This window comes from Cyphellophora attinorum, assembly GCF_001299255.1.
Source record: "Cyphellophora attinorum strain CBS 131958 chromosome Unknown Contig37, whole genome shotgun sequence".
In the NCBI taxonomy this organism is placed as follows: Eukaryota; Fungi; Ascomycota; class Eurotiomycetes; order Chaetothyriales; family Cyphellophoraceae; genus Cyphellophora; species Cyphellophora attinorum.
Window position 1 is genome coordinate 124582 of NW_017253265.1, and position 17942 is coordinate 142523.

The window sequence follows — 17942 nt, forward strand, 5'->3', positions numbered from 1 at the left end:
TGCAGCCCAGGGGCCGCACCAGCAATGCTTGGACGACCAGTGTTCAGGCCTGGAGGTCTTACGCGATATAGTCGACTAGCCTCATCGCCGTGGCCCGCAACTACAGCTTTACGGCCGAGGACGCCTATTTCGCCAATCCTGTCGCGTACAGCAGCCTCGGAAGCTGGTGAGGATGACTCTGGACACATCAAAACCGAGCGAAATGAAGGCATCTTCTTCCTCGACAATGTCTTCCCACTCAAGTTCCAATGGCTCAGTCGCATACCCCTACTCAATTGGGAGCAGCAAGCCATCAATGCCATGAGCAGGATCGACCAGCCAAATGCCGCTTTCGCCAGCCCGTTGAGCATAGTCCACCGCGCTTTCCCCGAGACACTGCCAGTCAAAATCACGGAAGTGCTGCCACGCATTCGCGAAGGAGGCGCGTTCGTCAAGTTCTCCCACGACGCAAACATCGATGTCTTTGAGCTGGAAGGCACTTTGCGCAAATATATGCAAGAGAAACCCATCCGACCATGGTTCAATCCACTCCGTCGAGTACGCGCATTTCTCGTTCGAGGTCAGCCCTGGATCGAGGACCTATACCGTCTGCCGAGCTCGAGAATACGAGTCGAGTTCCTGCCGACCTCTCCAGAAGCATCTGCAGCGGAGCTGACCCAGGAACAGATCTTCACCTTATTTCGCAAGTACGGAAAGCTATTCAACATCGAGCCACAGCCATCAGACTCGAAAGTACTGCCAAAGTATGCTTTGGTCGATTTCGAGCGGGCGAGATTTGCCACTATGGCTAAAGCTTGCCTGCATGGCTTCGTTTTGCCGGAGAGTGAAGGAGGCGGCAAGACAGGCACAGTACTGAATCTGAAATACGAGTCGCAACGAAAGTCATATTGGTGGTGGGACTGGATGACGAACCATCCACGAATTGTCCTCCCGCTACTTGTTGCTCTATTCTCCGCCACGGCCGTGGCAGTCTTCGATCCGATCCGAATCTTTTCGATCAAAACTCACATCACCCATGCGTTCGGCCTCGGCGACTACAAGGACTATACTGTAGTCAAGTTCCTGAAGAAGTGGATCATGCGCGGCTACGATGCGATCACACTTCGCAAAAGAAGGGCCGAGGATGACTCCTTTCGCATCTTGTGGGAGGACCGACAGGAGACGGTCGAGCAGTTGAAGACATGGCTCATCGAAACAGCGGACACGTTCATCGTCGTTCAAGGCCCTCGAGGCGCTGGGAAGAAAGAGCTTGTTCTCGACTATGTGCTCAACGACAACCATCAGCAGAAGATAGTCGTTGACTGCAAGAAGATTCAAGAGGCACGTGGCGACAGTGCAACTATAACTGCCGCAGCGGCTGAAGTCGGCTACCGTCCCATCTTTTCGTGGATGAACAGCATCAGCAGTATGATCGACTTGGCTGCGATGGGCACAATAGGTACCAAGACTGGATTTTCGGAGACGCTCGACCAGCAGCTATCTAAGATCTGGAACAATACTGCCACCGCTCTGAAGGAGGTGGCTTTGTCGCACCGGAAGAGTGATGACAAAGACGCCAATCTTGGTGACGATGACTGGCTGGAAGCTCATCCGGAATGCAGGCCGGTAGTCGTTGTGGACAATTTTTTGCACAAGTCAAACGAAACGGGAGCAGACATGGTCTACGATAAGATCTCGGAATGGGCAGCACGACTCACTACATCGAATATTGCTCATGTCATCTTCTTGACCACGGACGTCTCCTTCAGCAAGTCGCTATCAAAGGCACTCCCAGATCGTGTCTTCAGAACAGTCACTCTGGGAGACTGTACGCCTGAGGTAGCCAAGAAGATGGTACTTCGTCATCTCGACGCAGATGGGGACGACCATGACAAGAAGGACGATTCGGAGGAGAAGAAGCCACGGCCATCCGAATCGCGAGCAGACCTGGATGAGCTGGACAGTGTTATTCAAGTCCTCGGCGGCAGACTCACAGATCTCGAGTTCTTAGCACGGCGGATCAAGGCCGGCGAGTCTCCCGGAAGCGCAGTTCAGCAAATTACCGAGCAGAGTGCTAGCGAGATTCTAAAGATGTATCTTCTAGATGCCGACAAGAATTGGTCACCTCAACAAGCCTGGATCCTTATTCGAGATCTGGCAAACAACGAGAAGATCCGATATAACGAGGTCCTTCTGAACGATGCCTTCAGCAGCAAGGGCGAGGAAGTGCTACAAGCCCTCGAACAGGCCGAACTCATCACGATCACCTCCCAGAACGGCCGGCCGAACGCGATCAAGCCTGGCAAACCCATCTATCAGGCAGCATTCGAATACTTGCGCGAGGACGATGTTCTGCGGGCACGGTTCGAGCTTGCAGTGCTGACCGACCTGGCTGCGAAGGAGGCTAAGACGATCGACAAGTGTGAGGCAGAGTTGAGGATCCTCGCAGAGTTGCCCAACGCAAGCGATTTGAAGCCCCGAGTATTCTACTTGCTCCAGAAGGTGCTCGCCAGTCAGCAGGCTATCGAGAAGTATGAGGCGAAGAGCGGAGGGTACAAGAAGATCCTGAAGGAGAAGTACTGAGGCCGCACGGGCTGAGGCTGGATTTGTTCACTGCGATGACATTCCGCTCAGTCAGTATGGCTCGGTGTCGCTGCGCTTCCCACAACAACAAGCCTAGCAACTGCAGAAACTGCCCTTCCCAAAAAGTCAAAAAACCAACTGCCACGGTCCCACAGGGCCAATTGGGAAAACTCAACAGCAACCTCATACACCCGGAGCGAAGGGGAACTGACGGAACGGAGGCCTCCATAAAACTGAATTCGAGAGTTTATTGGCTCAATGAACGCGCTTCACCGCAGTAAAGCTATCGCAGTGCTCCCGCCAGCCTGTCCCCTCACTCGAGCCATGTCCGTCGCCTCTCATCTATGATTGTTAGATGGACAACAAACCTAGCCCTACCAGATAAGAGTAGCTTTTGGGTGCGATTGTTGGAGGTAAATTTGATGAAGGAATATATAAGGCTAGCTGGAGGTTGGGAAAGTGGGAAAGTTGGGGACCATTGAGGTCGTTGTCAGGGGATATTGAGGAATCGATGAAGATGTGGTAAGGTAGGGACGACGGAGTAACGCCAAGAGTGATAGTAGCCATTCTCAGCTCCATCACACTACGCGACTATAGAGACTGACTGTCAGGAAATGTATGTATGCCAGCAGAAACCATGGATTTTGGTGGTGGATGATGCACAACCAGACCAGGGTGGGCTTCATATGTGTCAACACCAACAGCTCACAGTATGCGAAGGTCAACATGTATCCATATTTTCACTCATGTACGATGTCAACAGGGTATATCATCCTTCTCACTCGCCCTGACCCCCACCACCTTTTCCCCTCCCTCTTGCCTCCCTCCATCGCCACCACCACCTACAGCGCCCTCCTCATCCGCCCTTGCCCTCTCCTTCCTCTCCCCCTTCGCAACCCACCTCCGAAAAAACAACGTACTAATACTCGCCAACCCCAACATCTCAACCTGAAAGATCAACATCGGCACCTGAATCTTCGCCTCCTCCAACTCACTGATCCCCTCAAACATCAAGAAACTCAACGGCATCCCCAACGCCAGCGTCTTTGCCGGCACACACATCACCACCGCGACCGTCTCTTTCCTCCCCAGCCACAAAACACTCAACCCGAAAGCGATGAGCAGCCACACAGACCAGTTACAGATCGTGACAAATACGATGAAGACGAGGTTAGAGGATTTCACGTCGTTGAAGGCGTTTGTCGCGAAGGCGCGGTCGAAGGTTTGCCAGAGGAGGGTGAGCATGCATAGGCTGCCGATTTTGGAGAGTTTGTAGTCCACGAATAGCGTCTTGGTGAGCTTGGGGAAGAAATGCCGGAAGAGCTGGCCGAGGAGCATGGGCAGGTAGATGCTGAGGCCGAATTGCATGAAGACGCGGGAGTAGAGGGCTTGGTAGCTGTTGCTTTGGTCCGAGGGGATGACGGCGCTGAACCACGTGTTGGGGAGGAGGTACATTCGGATCAAGACGGGTGTGACGAATGGGCCGATTAGGTTTCCGATTGTTGTTTCGACGACTGTTAGTGCTGTCTCGCCGTGGGATTGGCGTGTGAATTGGACGTTGGAGGCCATGGCGGTCGGCTGGCAGCCGTTGAAGATCATGCCGATTAGGAGCCAGGGGTCCATGAAGGAAGGGGAGATTGCGGCGAGGCGGACGACGGCGTAGGCTAGGGCGGAGACCATGAGGAAGCATTGGAGTTGGATGAAAAGGTGGTGCTTCCATTTCGCGTAGTTGGCGAGGAGGATTGAGGTGTCGATTGTGCAGCCGGCGACGAAGAAGACTAGGGAGACTGGTTGGGTAGGGTTAGTTGTGTGCCAGTGTCGCCAGTGTCGTGCAATGGGATAGCGGGTTAAGGTGGGCTTCGAGGACAAGGACGGGAAAGCATACCGGACAGGTAGGATACGACGAGTTGCTTGACATTTTGCTGTGCTAGTGGCACTTGAACTTGTGAGGCAATAAGAGTCACTACACCGATTCCAACAAGAAACCACTGGTCCTTGAGCAGGAACCAGGCAAAGTCCAAAGCGCGCCGGATACCTGATCTCGGTGGCGCCGGTGCCTTCTCGCTATCTCGCTGATCATCGTCTGGCATGCTGAAGTATTGTTCGTGTCATGGAGGGCGGTGACAACGAGGTCAAACGACACATCGAGCAGGCACATTCAACGACATCACGGCGTTAATTGCGACCTCGGCGATGTGCCGAATATCCTGTAGTCCTGCATCGGAGAGCAATGGGCTGAACTCCGATCGCGAAAGCGTTCAAGCGAAGCATCAATGACGTCCCAGCTTGGCAGGGACGGGGATGTTCGGTGAGAAGACCCGACTTTTTCACTTCTGTGCACGACGCAACGTCTAGAAGCGATACATGCTCCCAGCCATGAGAACACGCACAACAGCTGCGCCTTGCTAGTGCCATAGTCTGTGCCAGTACTACCACTCTCCGTCACGTGCTCTCGCCCTTGTGCTAAGCCGCTTCTCCTCAATGCGGTGAGCACGATGCCCGAAGTACTGATGTACGGAGGCGGATGACCAAAGTCCCTTGGGGTTGGGGGATTTTGGCGGCTCAATATGTTATGTCAACACATGATTGTGTCCTCTGGCAGCGACCTCAACCCAAGCAGCGCCCTCCATTCGACGCCTCACTTTACGCCTCAGCGGCTGGCATACTTGGCTACGGCAGCAACGCCGTGGGTCTATGTTAAGACAGCTGGGGCCTCTAAATCGTCCCCTTTGCAGAACTGTCGCCCCTGCCCATTCTCGCCACCCACGTCCTTTAAACAGAGCTACTGACACTGAAAGACAAGCCTGGTGGCATACTTAACGACTCTCGGCTGCAGTGACCTGCCATCTACAGAGCATAAACAGGCGTTCACCGGCTCGTAGCTCTCCTGATGAAGCATGCCGAAAAGGAAGCATGACGAACGGCCTGCCGAATTATGCGCGCACTGTTCCGATATCGACCTTCATAGCAAATCGAGTTTCTGTCACTGGGACTTCATCCAGCTCAAGGATAGTGCTATTCTTGATCGATGCCCCCTATGCAAACTATTTCTGGACCCTTTTCGGCTTAAGGTCAGAGGCAACCCTTCTTCGAATGTCTTCATTATTCCTGAGACCAGAAAGCTGGGCTGGCTCCTAGGCTACCAATTCGATGGCTATCCAGCGATGTTTCATGAGATCGTTGAGTTCTCGGGACCAGACACCTCCAGTAGCAGTCGTGAACAACGCGACGCCATAAGGACCGCTGCGGGCTTTCGTCTGACCTGCGCGAGTCCACTAGACGACGACAACATCGGACTGATCAACCAGTGGCTTCGTACGTGTTCGGTGGAGCATATCCTCTGCAGACAGACTCCTAATCTCCCTCCCCCAACCAGACTTCTCGAGATCACAGGAGCGAGAGTGCGCCTGGTCTCACCACGGGACAAGGATCTACGCTACACGATTCTATCGTACTGCTGGGGCAACAAGGCCTCGTTAGTGACTAGCAAATCGACAATTGAGTCCTTCCGCCGAGAGATTGAGTGGTCAGCATTACCGGCTACATTTAGAGATGCAGTTGCAACCAGTCGCAAGTTGAACGTCGACTATATATGGATCGACTCCCTTTGCATTATTCAGGACTCAAGGGCTGATTGGGCGAAGGAATGCCGGTGCATGGAACAATATTACAAAAATGCCTACCTCACACTTTCTGCCCTGGACACACCAGATAGCGAGGCTGGCTTCCTACACCCAAGGGAAAACCTGTCAGTAAGACTGTCCGGGCCCAACTCGAATAAATGGATCCGGCCGAGTCGCCGGACGTCGCTGGCCATATTCCAGGAATCATTCTTGAACAAGCGCGGATGGGCTCTCCAAGAACGCCTACTTTCTACGCGAGTCCTCCATTTTGCCCGAGATGAGATACTCTGGGAGTGTCTGACATGCTCAGCAACCGAAGGAACCTTGGAAGAGCACCATGGACATTTGGATATGAGTACTTTGTTGTCCTGGTCCTCCGAAGGCCAAGATTTCAAGCGTGCTGCTCTACGTTGGTTCGGATCCGCACTCATTGTTTGACGGCATATTTGCAGTGTGGTATCGGATCGTCAAACAATTCTCCCGCCGATCCTTGACCTACGAATCTGATAGATTTCCAGCTATTTCCGGAATTGCACGCTTCATCGGTCAAGGCGTCGGGTTCACTTATCTTGCGGGCATCTGGGAGCAAGATCCACATGGTCTTTGTTGGTGTATAGATGGTCCAGGAGACCGAGTCACTCAGCAATCAACAGCACGCAAGTCTGTTCAAGCTTCCGATGTCGAGTGGCCTAGCTGGTCATGGGCAAAAGTGAAGCACTCTGTTTCGTGGCCGTTCTACGAACAAATTCGCACTGGTGCGGGAGACGCAAAGATCTTGCGATTCAAGATCGTCACTAAACCTGGAGATCAGTATGGAATGGTGCAGATGGCGGAACTCGAACTAGAAGCTATCACCCTGGAGGTCCAGTGCATGCCCGTATACTGGGATCCACGAGAATACATTCGCGGCTTTCACACTACGATGCCTGACTTCCGACCACATAAGGCCTGGCGCGTAAATGCATATCGAGCAGGATTTAATCTTGATATATAACAATGACGGGGTAATGATCGGCACTGGATGTTACGATGACCCAGAGACAGCCGAAACCATGGTGGATTGCACTGCTGTACATGTAGCAGAACGAAGTTATCTAACGCCAAGTACTGCGATCAGCTATTTTCTCCTGGTCCAAAACGCCTCACGAGAAAGTGGAGCTTGGGAAAGGATTGGAATGGGAATGACAAGAGATGTGGCATTTAGACCAGCTTTAGGAGAACGCGAGTATTTTGAGGAAGTATTTGAAGGCCGGCCGACGCAAACTTTGAGGCTACGATGACACCCGAGTTGAAAGGAGGCCTTCAGAGTGGTAGGGACTCTATGGCAGCCGTGAAGAACGAGGGTTCAACTCAGCACGAACGGGCCTCTCCGGTCAGTCGACCCAGATCATTCTGAGAACGAAGTCCTTGACAGCATAAAGGACTGGTGACTATGAGGACTAGACGCATATTCGAGAACAAGGTACATTGATTCCTGCTAGTACTCACTCGTGATCAATCTCTCAAAGTATTCTCGGGCCTTCTTCTGTCCAGCAGCCCGCACAGGAGCACCGCTCAACATTCGGAATCCCTCGAGTTTCAGCACAGCGCGCTTGCACAGGATCTTCCAAGCAACCCGACCGATCGGCTTGGAGACGTGGAGAAGATTCTTAACCCAGATAGGCCCCCACCAGAACTCATATGGCTGCTCCCAAGCTAGACTCGAATGCGCCGAGATAATGTGGATAGTGACGATGTCAGGTATAGCGAAGGCAATGATCATCTCGAGGATCTCGAGGGGCATAGTGTCGAGAGTCGGGCTAGCCTCGAACTGATGAGAGTGTCAGCGACGGATGACAAATTTGGACGACCGATGACCCTTACCCGAGACGGTGCAGAGAGAGGTTGAGACATCTTGACTACTGTGGTAGCTTCGGGCGATATGACAGAGTTGACAGTGTAGTGTGAGGAGCGCTTCCGCAGTTCCGCATTCAGGTAGCTCGCCGACGACAAAATGATGATGATGATCGGAACGTGATGTGGCTGTAATGCTCTAGACTTCGAAGGCAGGCATGCTATAGTGTCGATTGCCGTTGTTGCCCTATGGGAACAGCACGGCTCGCTATGTAAAGTAAGTACTCAGGTAGGGAACGCGACACGAGGCAGGTGCCGGGCAAGGGCTTTCTTTGTGCTCGATCAGATTTACGATTGCTCTTTCCTAACATTTTTAGTTCTGCCGTGAAATCCTGTACGCTCTCGCTAGCTTGCTAATATCCAACTTATTGACAACCAAAACAACACAGAACTACGTAGGAAAGGTGAACCAACCTCGCTCACGACCTCGGAGCAGTCCGCGCTGCCCGTGTAACCAAATCTCTAACCTGGTCTACATCCTCATTATCCTGCACCTCCACCGACCGTCGAAACTCATCGTCCACGTCCTCAGCAGCAGGATCATCATCATCGTCACTACTCTCATTGCCATCCAATGGCTGCTCTTCGTCCGGCGCATCTCCTGTGGGTCTCTTCTTCTTTTCGTAGTCCTGACCGTGGGCATTGGCAAAAGCCGTCGCGACACGAGCCAGTGCACGAAAGCGGTTCCGGACTGTGGAAGTGGCGGAGTCGTCGGTTCGCTGTCGTTCCAAGTCTGTGCCGCTGGCAACAGCTCCCTCCACACCGGTCGGCGTGGCGCCGCCATCGGTCTGCGGATCCATGCTCTCGCGTTGTGATTCTGGCACCTGCTCGTCCGGTAGCTTGTACGGCAGTGGCACGTCACGGTAGGCACGGAACTTGCCAACATTGTTGCAGTGCTCGTTCTCGACACGGAAAATGGACCACATTCCTCGTCGAATGACCTCTGCAAAGCCAACAAAGAAGGACGCGGCCGATGAGTGCTGCAGGTCCTCCACGAAGATAGCGTATACGATCCACTGCTGGCGAAGAATGATATCCAGCACCATCGCCACATAATAGTAGCGTCTTTTCTTAAACGCCAGGCGGCTCCTGAGGAACTTATTGTCTCCATGTATCCAGTCTCCCAGACTCCAGTCCATGAAGATATCCCAAATGGTGCAGTAGACTGAATTGACCGCCGCGAAAGTGATGAAGACCGCCCTTGTCTTGTGATCCATATCTATTCTGTATAGACTCAGCGACATGTAGTACATGATATTGCCGCAGTATTTCACGAAATTGGCCATGTGGGGAAACCAGCTGCCAGAGTCCCAGAAACGCCTTATACATTGGAAGGCGCGTAGAATGGCAGGAAAGGTTGTGAAGAATCCGAGAAGGCGCGAATGGTTGGAATTGCAGTGCGGCGGGTCATTCCAGCCACTCGAGTAGAGGCAGAAGAACAGCGCGATCTGACTCATGGAGTACGTTGCTGATGTGTACATGTCTCCGAGGTAGAAATCCCGGAACTCGACGTTGTATATTCCTGCGCATAGCAGGCGCCAATTCGAGTAGGCCCACCATTTCCTGGCCTGTGGGTAGAATATCTTGAAGGGCAGAACCATGAGCAGGAGCGTCAAGCTTATCAGAATGACTGGATAATACAGGAAGAAGCCATCGTCGACTGGATGGCGGAAGTTGATGTAGAGGAAGAGACCAAGCAAGAACATGAGGAAGCACGGAGGCTCTGCCAGTTGTCGCCAGTCCAGTGTATGCCTTGGGTCGAACTCAAAGACGAAAGCATAGTTGACGCGATTTTGTTTCCAGATCCTGCAATTGACGATGAATGCCAGACCTAATGACAATGCCAAGAAGTATCCAGCATATAGTTGAAGCAGGTAGCTGACCTGTATCTTGAGGACGCCTTCAGTGCCGAACAGGAGTCGCAGAGCATCGACGAGTCCGGCGACACCTAGGCATCCTCCAGCCGCGAGCCATAATCCGTTGCGAAATGTCACATCGGAGGTGTCGTCCTCTTTGAGCTTTGAGCGCAGCTTTCTCACAGCGATCTTGTGGTTCCCTTTCTCAAAATATCGCGAGTACAAATCTTCGACAGTGACCATGTGATTGCCGATGACATCACTCTTGACGAAGTATGCATCCTGCACGTATTCAGAATAGTATCGCAGTGGCGGGCGAGCATTGATAGCCTTGTCGTACTTCTTGTTGATTTTGCGAAATGCAGTCTGGTTGAGCAGAGCATACGACTTAAGCAACTCCAGACTCCGGTAGTATTCCTGCACTGCCAGCTTCAATCGTCGCTTTGCCACACGGTAGGAGGGTACATGCTGTTGGCGCCGTACGAAGTCGGCTCTGTTGTCGACAGAGGGTCGTGCTGCGGCCTGGCCTGGAGAAATTTCAGGAGACGCATTCTGTTGGAGCGACTTAGTCACACGTCCAATCTTGGTCTTGCCTGTAACAAACTCGCCGACTGGCCGTGCAAGGTTTGCCACACCATAAGCGTTACTGAGCGATGGCTTGTGCTCATCACCACCAAGATCCTTCAAGACCCCATTCGTCTTAGACTGACCTTTGTGCAGAGAGCGGACCTCCTCCAGCCTATGGTCGCGAAGCTCATGAAGCTGCTTGCGAAGGACCATCAACCGATCATTGGCTTCGTCCTCCTTGAACTTGTAGAATTCTTCAACTTTCTTCAACTCTTTGTCCAGATACGAGAAGAAGTCGTCTTGCTTCGCATCCAGCTTTTCATAGGCCTCGAGCTGGACATCATTACCGGTGGGTGTCTGCTCGTGGTGCGACGTGAACATCCTCCGCAACTTCGACTGCGAGTAGGTACGAGCATTTCCAGGCGACGGGGCAGTTGAGTTGCGATGACGTTGTAGGAACATGCGTTTGGCCAGACTCTGCTTGGCCGTGTCTTTGCCGATGTGGTAAGGATCTGGCGACGGGTTTGGCGGTTTAACCACAGGTGACGGCAGCTGCGTTAGATCATCTGGCGCATCGTGCTTCTTGGTGGCCAGAGCAGGGTCGGGCAGGTCCAGACTTGGCATACGCGCTGGACCAGACGGCGGCGATCCAATGATACTACCATAACGTGTCGCGCGTGATCGAACTGGCTGTAATGGTGTCTCTTCCTCTGGGCTTCCCTCTGGTGAAGTGAATGTGCTGTTCTCCTCTGTTTCAGGCTGACTATCCGGGATAAGGACTGGAGGCGATGCTGCGAAGAGGGTGCTGACTCGGCGCGCTTCCTCGAGGGCAGGTTTTCGGGCGGCTTTTGTGCCATTTGCCTGGTTCTTGCGCGATCTTCGAGCATTGTAGTCGAAATGGGTATATGGTAACTCGGGTGTCGCTTCTGGACGAGGGAAGGTAGACGAAGGTGTTTTCGCGGCTTCACGAAGAGCGCGTGTCACGGCCTTGATCCTCTTCTTGCCGCCCTTGTAGTTGAGGTACTTAGACCGCCATTCGGGCACGAGATCATCGTCTAGTTCTCTGCGGAAATGCTTAGCGCTATCTCAAGCATATGATAACGCGGGGACTTACTTTGCGAACTTCATGGTGTTGGTCACCGTTGACGCCGCATTCCGTTGTCACGCGACTGCGCGCAGATGGCTGACATAGAGCTCTACCTAGGGACTGTAGCTGTAGAGTACAAATTCAGGTTCTAGACTGCTGGGCGCTGGGCGCGGTCATGGGCATTTGCTCGGCCGCCCGGGCTTGGGCTCGTCTCCCCCGCTCCAATAGGAGATCTCGCGTAAATGGCCTCTACCTTGGCACGACTGCGGTGACAGCGAGATCGGGAAGCGAGATAGTAATAATTGTGAATAAGTGTTGGCTGTAGTAGAAGATGATGAGCGATGCGAAGCAAAGTCCTGGAACGCTTGGAGTCGTCGCAGTGCAGTGTCGCCACTGCCTCAGTACACTTTGGCTAATTGCTGCCACGTGTGGAGGTAAATATATTCGTCTACCACTGCATCACAATCGCTTTCCTTTACAGCACAGACATGAGCTTGTTCAGATCTCGACAGCCTCCTCAGGCACACCTCGTCGGCTCTTCAACCTTCGAGCCAAGAACTGCATCATCGGTAGTGCTTCTTCTCTATTTCGTGGTAAGCCGTCATCAGCTCGTTTCCACTGGTGACTTTCCACAAATTCGAACGCTGCCTTGATGCGCTTCACCGGGCTGCCATCATCCTTTGCAAGCGTCCCTTTTCGGCCTCCAAGCAGTAGCAGAGGTGTCTTGTTCTTCAACGAAGGTGCTAGCGCCGCAGATGATGGGAGACTGCCGCCGACAGAGACTACTCCGCCCAGTGACACCTTCTGCAAAGCGAGAGCCACTGCTAGCGCCACCGAGCCGCCCTGGCGATTTCCGAAGAGAAGGATCTGTGATGCAGCAAAGCCATGATCAGCGATGAGCTTCTGGACAGCTTCAGTGATCTGTGCTGTTGATCTGCCGAGCGGAGAGTCTGCATCGAATGTGCCAGTAAATGTGTCGACTTGTACATCGTCGGACCACTGATTGCCCGGCCCAAACGGAAAAGGTAGCGGGTACGGACCCTGTAGAGTCACTGCTATCGTGTCTGGTAAGTTCAGGGCGCGCGCAAACGACGAGAAGTTAGCAGACGAGTCTCCCAGTCCCGCAAGGAACAGGATGATGTTGACTGGTTTGCCAGTAGAAGGCTCATGAAGGATTGGGCTGAGCTCCACGGGGAAGTCTGCAGCGGTCGGCAACTTCGCCATGTTGTGGCTCAATACCTAAGGGTTAGATGACGATCTGACTGTGATGCATGGTCCGATCAGATGTACGATCAATGTCATCAGCTTTGTGCGAGGCGACATCAGACTTGAAAGTGAAGATCAAAATCCGAAAAAGCCAGACATTTCTGGGGTTTCTCGACCAAGCTTTGATGCCGACTTGGCAGGATGCTTAGCCACGAGTTTCTTCCAAGCGAGATATCCTACATCTTTCTTCAGTCTTCAGCAGCTGCTCTTGAACCCTGCAAAAGTCTGGTCTAGAACGTGCCAAAGTACCAATGACTGTGCCACGTCCTCAGACGAACAAAGCTGATATCATCGTGGCTCAGTCTAGGGTTCTTCGCAAGCCGGACAGATGCACGACAATAAACTTCTCGATCCCCGATTTCTCAAACCTGGAACAGCTCGATACTTTTTCAGCTGACACAAGTGAGCTGGATCACTGTACAATGACTTCAGTCGATCCCATGTTGGTTATTCTGGCTACTCGAAGCACCAATCGGACGCTGTTTGCCCCTGAGTGATGCCGTTGACCTACAGCGGCCCGCTAAAGTTGCGTTCCAGATGACGCGTCTTTCTCTGTTCGACGAGGGGCACTGCCCCTCGCTACAAACATGTATATGAAGCTCAAGTAGACCGTAGGGTTTGAAGAACATTTCCAAAGCATACAGAAGACGTTCAATCCAAACAATACAATACCCAGACTCCCCTCATAAACCACTACTACCAAAGAAATCAGTCAAGATGTTCGGCTGGGGTGCGTCTTCCCTTTTCCCACCCAGTACCCCTCCCCCACAACCCACAAGCTAACCCACCACAGACGAAGCCCGCGACTCACACCAACAAGTCTACGACGACAATGTCCCCGAAGAGCACCAAGCCAAGTTCTCTCACGAGCTCATCTCCGGCGCCGCCGCCTTCGAAGGCATGAAGCTATTCGAAGACCACCAAAGAAAGGAGGGCCAAGTCGTCAACCACTCCTTCGCCAAAGAGCTCCTAGCCGGCTTCGTCGGCGGCGAAGTCGACAAGCTGGCCGAAACCAAAGGCGAGGACGCCTGGGACCGCCACCGGACGAAAGAGCGTGCTCAGCGAGGTGCGGAGCAGATGTATGATGAGCACTATGGTGGGATGGATCAGTATGATCCTGGCCAGCGGGATCGGCCTAACTTTGACTACAACCAGGGTGGTGGTGGTGGTGGGTATGGTGGTGGTTATGGCGGTGGACGAGGAGAAAGCAGACGTGAGGAGCGAAGGGAGGAGCGGGAGGAGAGGCGCGAGAGGCGGGATGAGGGATATGGTGACCAAGGCGGATATGGCGGTGGTCAGGGCGGTTATGGTGGTGACCAGGGTGGGTACGATCAGGCAGGTATTAGACCCTTGCCTTCCAACGGACTCACCGAGTTCTACCGAAGCATTATCAGAGCTCTTTGCTACAGTCGTTGAGAACCGTGGACATTGTGGTACAGGGGTATCATACTTCTCAACAACAGCCACCTCGTCGGCCTATTTGCTCTTGCTTGGCTCACTGCTCTCAAGCAGCCGCTTTAGTTCCACTTGCGCCTTGTCAACACTCTGCGACGCCAGCCTCCAATGCCGCTGACCTGCCTCATCAATCTTTGGGTGCGCCTTCTCATCGACGAGCTGCTGCATCCGAGCAGTCATCCTCCTGATTACATTGCGGCCTTCGTCATACAGCTCGCCCTCGACCTGCTTCGTAGCGTCCTGCCAGCCACCTTGCAACCTCCAGAGCGCGAATGTTGTCCCCAGCGCAGCTATCGTGCCGGCTTCGTAGATGCCACCATTTGTGAGGGAGACATAGGTGAGGCCCGAAAGGCCGGCGGAAAGGCCGGCAAGGGACAACGTGCGCATCACGAGCTGCTGGGCCTGGGTCGACAAATACAGAATTGCTGCTTCGATCTGTGTTTGTCGCGTCGCCGATACTGCGGCTGAGAGTGGCGTAAGCTGTGGTTTTGGCTCAAGCTCGACTCGTGGTGCACCACCTTCGTTGACGATGATCGGTTCGGTCTGTCCCGCGGTCGATACGGCCTGTGCTTGTAGAATAGGCAGTGGAGCCGTGGCGGGTGACGGGTCCGGAAGGGTCTGCTTCTGGAGTGCGACTGGAAGCGTGACCATGTCCATCGGAGATATTCCGGCTTGCGCGAGTCGGCCAGAGATCTCGTACACTGCTCGTTCGGTTCGTGGCAGCCAGGCATTCGACACGAGATCGGTAACTATGAGACCGACGTCGTCAACACGCCAGAACAACTTGTACCATGCAAGCTTTCGCCAATTACGTGAAGACCAAGCAGACGACAGTCCAGACTGCAGTTCTTTGTGCGCGTTTCTGGAAAAGTCGTCAATGGTAGAAGACAAATTGGTCAACGTAGAGAGATCAGTCCGTCGTGATTCGGCGTCTGCTTTCGCCTGCGTCTTGAGGCTCGTTGAGGCGGACTGCAGAATAGCAGATATCAAATCCGCCACCGGAGCAGGTAGCTTGGTGTCCGCACCGGATATCGAAGTCAGCCACTTCGTCACCTGAGACAGACCTGACTCCATCCACAGATGCTCGTACGTCGTAGCCTTTGCCAGAGAGCTTCGAATCGCCCGCAGACCAGCCTCAGCCTTCGCCGAGTCTATGACAGCCAAATCTCCGTCGAGAGAACCACTCTCATTCTGCAAAACTACCTTGATCGAGTTGCGTTCTTCATCGGAGGAGATCTCCGAAGCAGCAAGCAGCTCCGCCACCTGGAAGAGCTCTTCGAGACCTTTTGCCACAACGACGGCGCGATGTACAGGCTGACTGATAATTGTATGGCGACCGCTGAATGCTGAAGGTGTCCCAATCACCGGCGCAAGGAATGTATCGACTGGTATTTGGCGGTGCTGTCTGTGAGCTGGCATGCTCACCGTCGAGATCAGGATCTCGATATTTGCTCTTTCCAGCAGTCCCGCTGGTACCTCGAGCACTGGTATTGAGGTATTGGACTGTGCCAGATTTGGGTTCGCAGCTTGGCCATATCGTACCAGTAAGCCATTCTCGAAGCGCCCTTGGTCGTGTGTCAGATCCCACTCCCATTGCGCCTCTTGCTCAAGTGGGTCTGACAGTAGCAGTCGAACCAGTCTCTTCGCTGTGTCGGCAACATTCAGGCCCAGAACCGCTACTCGTATTCGTGGGCTTGTGGACTCGAGCCCTGCCAAAGCTAGCTGAAGCCTGCTGATGGGCACGTGGGCGGCGGCGTTGCGACGCACATCACCTAGAGCCGAATACAGAGCTCGGTATTGTTCGTGCACGCTTCTGCTCGCGTTGATGGCAGTGTTCGAACTGAGTGTTGTTGCCCATCTCTGCTGTCGCTGGCTAGGGCCGCGATTGATGGCCTTTGGAGCTTTCCGGGCGCACGAGGGGCAAATGAATGCTTCGTCTAGAGCTCTTCGTAGCCATCGCGGCTGAAGGGAGCGACGTGACATACTCCTGGTCGCATATGCAAATGTTTCACGCATCATGCTCCGCGCGGAAACAACCTCGAGGTGAGCGAATATCTACGGTGGACGGAGAAGCATGGCGCCTACAGTTGGTAGTCGTCGATCAAAGCTCGGCCCAGGCTGGGCCTAGCGGCTGATAAGGGGAACCTGAAATTAGGTACTTAAGGCGAACCAGCTCCCCCAATTCTCCTTCATCCTTTTCTTCTTCAGATAAGCCGTGAAATTCGCAGGGGACATCATAACCAGTCGGATAAACCAGCCTTTAACAAGCCACCCTGCAAGGAGGTATATCGGAGCCCGAATCGCCCACTCTGTCGTGCTGCTACAGTATTCGCACTGTAAAGCGTCGTTCTCAGAATGGTGATCTGTCGAAGCACTGAGGCAGCCGCGAGTCCTTGGATCGGTGATCTGTCGAAGCACCCGGAGAAGCTCTCTCCGAAGAAGGTGTTTTAGCGGCACCGATGAGGTGTCGCGGCTACATAGCCGGTGATCTGTCGAAGCACTGGGAGAGCGTCGCCGAGATTGGTGCCTGTTGCAGCACTGACAGGGTGCCGCACCTGATACGGTGCTCCGTCGAACCATTGGGGGAGCCGCAGTTCCTGAGTCGTGGTTCGTCGAAGCACTGGATAACCGGGTCGGCTGGACACCTCGTCGTGCCACTGCGGAGGCAACGACGATCATGAGGTGTGGTCGTCGTCATTGAGGATTGCTTCGAGGTATGAGGGAATCGGGCTTCGGTCTGGGTGGCTTCGAGGCTGACGTCCGGCGAACGCTGATGTACGGTCTTTCACGATTCGTCTTGCTTTCGGGCAGTCGAGCTTATCGCAGCAATACAGCTCTGCCAGGTGCTCCAACACCGGGTCTCTCTGCGAGCTTGTTATCGCGTCGGACGGGTGCAGGAGCTGATCACTCTTGCATTCGCGTCGACCGATCTCGCCGGACGGGTACAGGAACTGATCACTCTTGTATTCGTTTCGACGCCCTTTTTTTCATCATGGCATTCTGCTGTTCGCAGAGTCATGGGGAAGGGATAATTCTATCTTGTTTGTCTACGCGGTAAGCCAAGCTTGTCTGCCGATGTGTCCGCGTCATGGCAAACAGGCGTTTGCAGACAGTGTCCCTCTGCAGTCCACGGGTGTCCTCCCAACATCCTCGATTTTCTAGCAACAGAGAGCATCGAAGGCAGGCGATACTCTCGCGCTTATACACTGTTCTATCGACAACATCGCCCACAAGCCGCGAGTGAGCTCTTATCTCACATCAGCAAGGATCTTCAGGCAGGGGGTGAGGGGAACTCAGAAGCAATTTCCGGTTTTAGGCCCAATCCAGGGACCCTATACTTAAGCTGCCGTCCTTCCCCCTTTTTCCAGTCTCTTCTTTCTTCTCTCCAGGTAGGTCGCGAAACACGCCCAGTCATCAGAGCGAACCGGAGGATCCTGTCAGCCCACCATCTGGAACACGCATGCCCCGTCGTGCTCGTCGGAGCACAAGGAGAATCAAGGAGAATACCACTCCTCAGGATCAGGAGCTCACCACTCCCAAAGATTAGGAGCTCACCACTCCTCAAGGTTAGGAGCTCACCACTCCTAAAGATTAGGAGCATATCACTCCACAAGAACAGGAGAACACCACTCC

General features: G+C 53.6%; 7 protein-coding genes across 7 annotated transcripts; 2 read left to right on the plus strand and 5 right to left on the minus strand.

Annotated features, from left to right (window-relative positions):
- Nucleotides 1–24: 24 nt before the first annotated feature.
- On the plus strand, nucleotides 25–2562 carry AB675_1261 (Mitochondrial escape protein 2; the record flags this gene model as incomplete). The annotated part of the gene is made up of 1 exon (XM_018141138.1): nucleotides 25–2562. One exon carries the CDS (start codon nucleotides 25–27, stop codon nucleotides 2560–2562), a length of 2538 nt encoding a protein of 845 aa, XP_017995656.1.
- A 756-nt stretch (nucleotides 2563–3318) lies between these two features.
- Nucleotides 3319–4652, minus strand: AB675_1262 (uncharacterized protein; the record flags this gene model as incomplete). Its single annotated transcript, XM_018141139.1, has 2 exons — nucleotides 3319–4349; nucleotides 4448–4652. The coding sequence occupies 2 exons, from the start codon at nucleotides 4650–4652 to the stop codon at nucleotides 3319–3321; spliced, it is 1236 nt and encodes a 411-aa protein (XP_017995729.1).
- A 3010-nt stretch (nucleotides 4653–7662) lies between these two features.
- On the minus strand, nucleotides 7663–8078 carry AB675_1263 (uncharacterized protein; the record flags this gene model as incomplete). The annotated part of the gene is made up of 2 exons (XM_018141140.1): nucleotides 7663–7995; nucleotides 8049–8078. The coding sequence occupies 2 exons, from the start codon at nucleotides 8076–8078 to the stop codon at nucleotides 7663–7665; spliced, it is 363 nt and encodes a 120-aa protein (XP_017995678.1).
- A 419-nt stretch (nucleotides 8079–8497) lies between these two features.
- AB675_1264 (uncharacterized protein) lies at nucleotides 8498–11629 on the minus strand (the record flags this gene model as incomplete). Its single annotated transcript, XM_018141141.1, has 2 exons — nucleotides 8498–11564; nucleotides 11616–11629. 2 exons carry the CDS (start codon nucleotides 11627–11629, stop codon nucleotides 8498–8500), a joined length of 3081 nt encoding a protein of 1026 aa, XP_017995636.1.
- A 457-nt stretch (nucleotides 11630–12086) lies between these two features.
- On the minus strand, nucleotides 12087–12812 carry AB675_1265 (putative hydrolase; the record flags this gene model as incomplete). The annotated part of the gene is made up of 1 exon (XM_018141142.1): nucleotides 12087–12812. The coding sequence occupies one exon, from the start codon at nucleotides 12810–12812 to the stop codon at nucleotides 12087–12089; it is 726 nt and encodes a 241-aa protein (XP_017995682.1).
- Nucleotides 12813–13571: 759 nt separating this feature from the next.
- AB675_1266 (uncharacterized protein) lies at nucleotides 13572–14270 on the plus strand (the record flags this gene model as incomplete). Its single annotated transcript, XM_018141143.1, has 2 exons — nucleotides 13572–13584; nucleotides 13648–14270. 2 exons carry the CDS (start codon nucleotides 13572–13574, stop codon nucleotides 14268–14270), a joined length of 636 nt encoding a protein of 211 aa, XP_017995702.1.
- A 60-nt stretch (nucleotides 14271–14330) lies between these two features.
- On the minus strand, nucleotides 14331–16292 carry AB675_1267 (uncharacterized protein; the record flags this gene model as incomplete). The annotated part of the gene is made up of 1 exon (XM_018141144.1): nucleotides 14331–16292. The coding sequence occupies one exon, from the start codon at nucleotides 16290–16292 to the stop codon at nucleotides 14331–14333; it is 1962 nt and encodes a 653-aa protein (XP_017995714.1).
- Between the last annotated feature and the right edge of the window lie 1650 nt (nucleotides 16293–17942).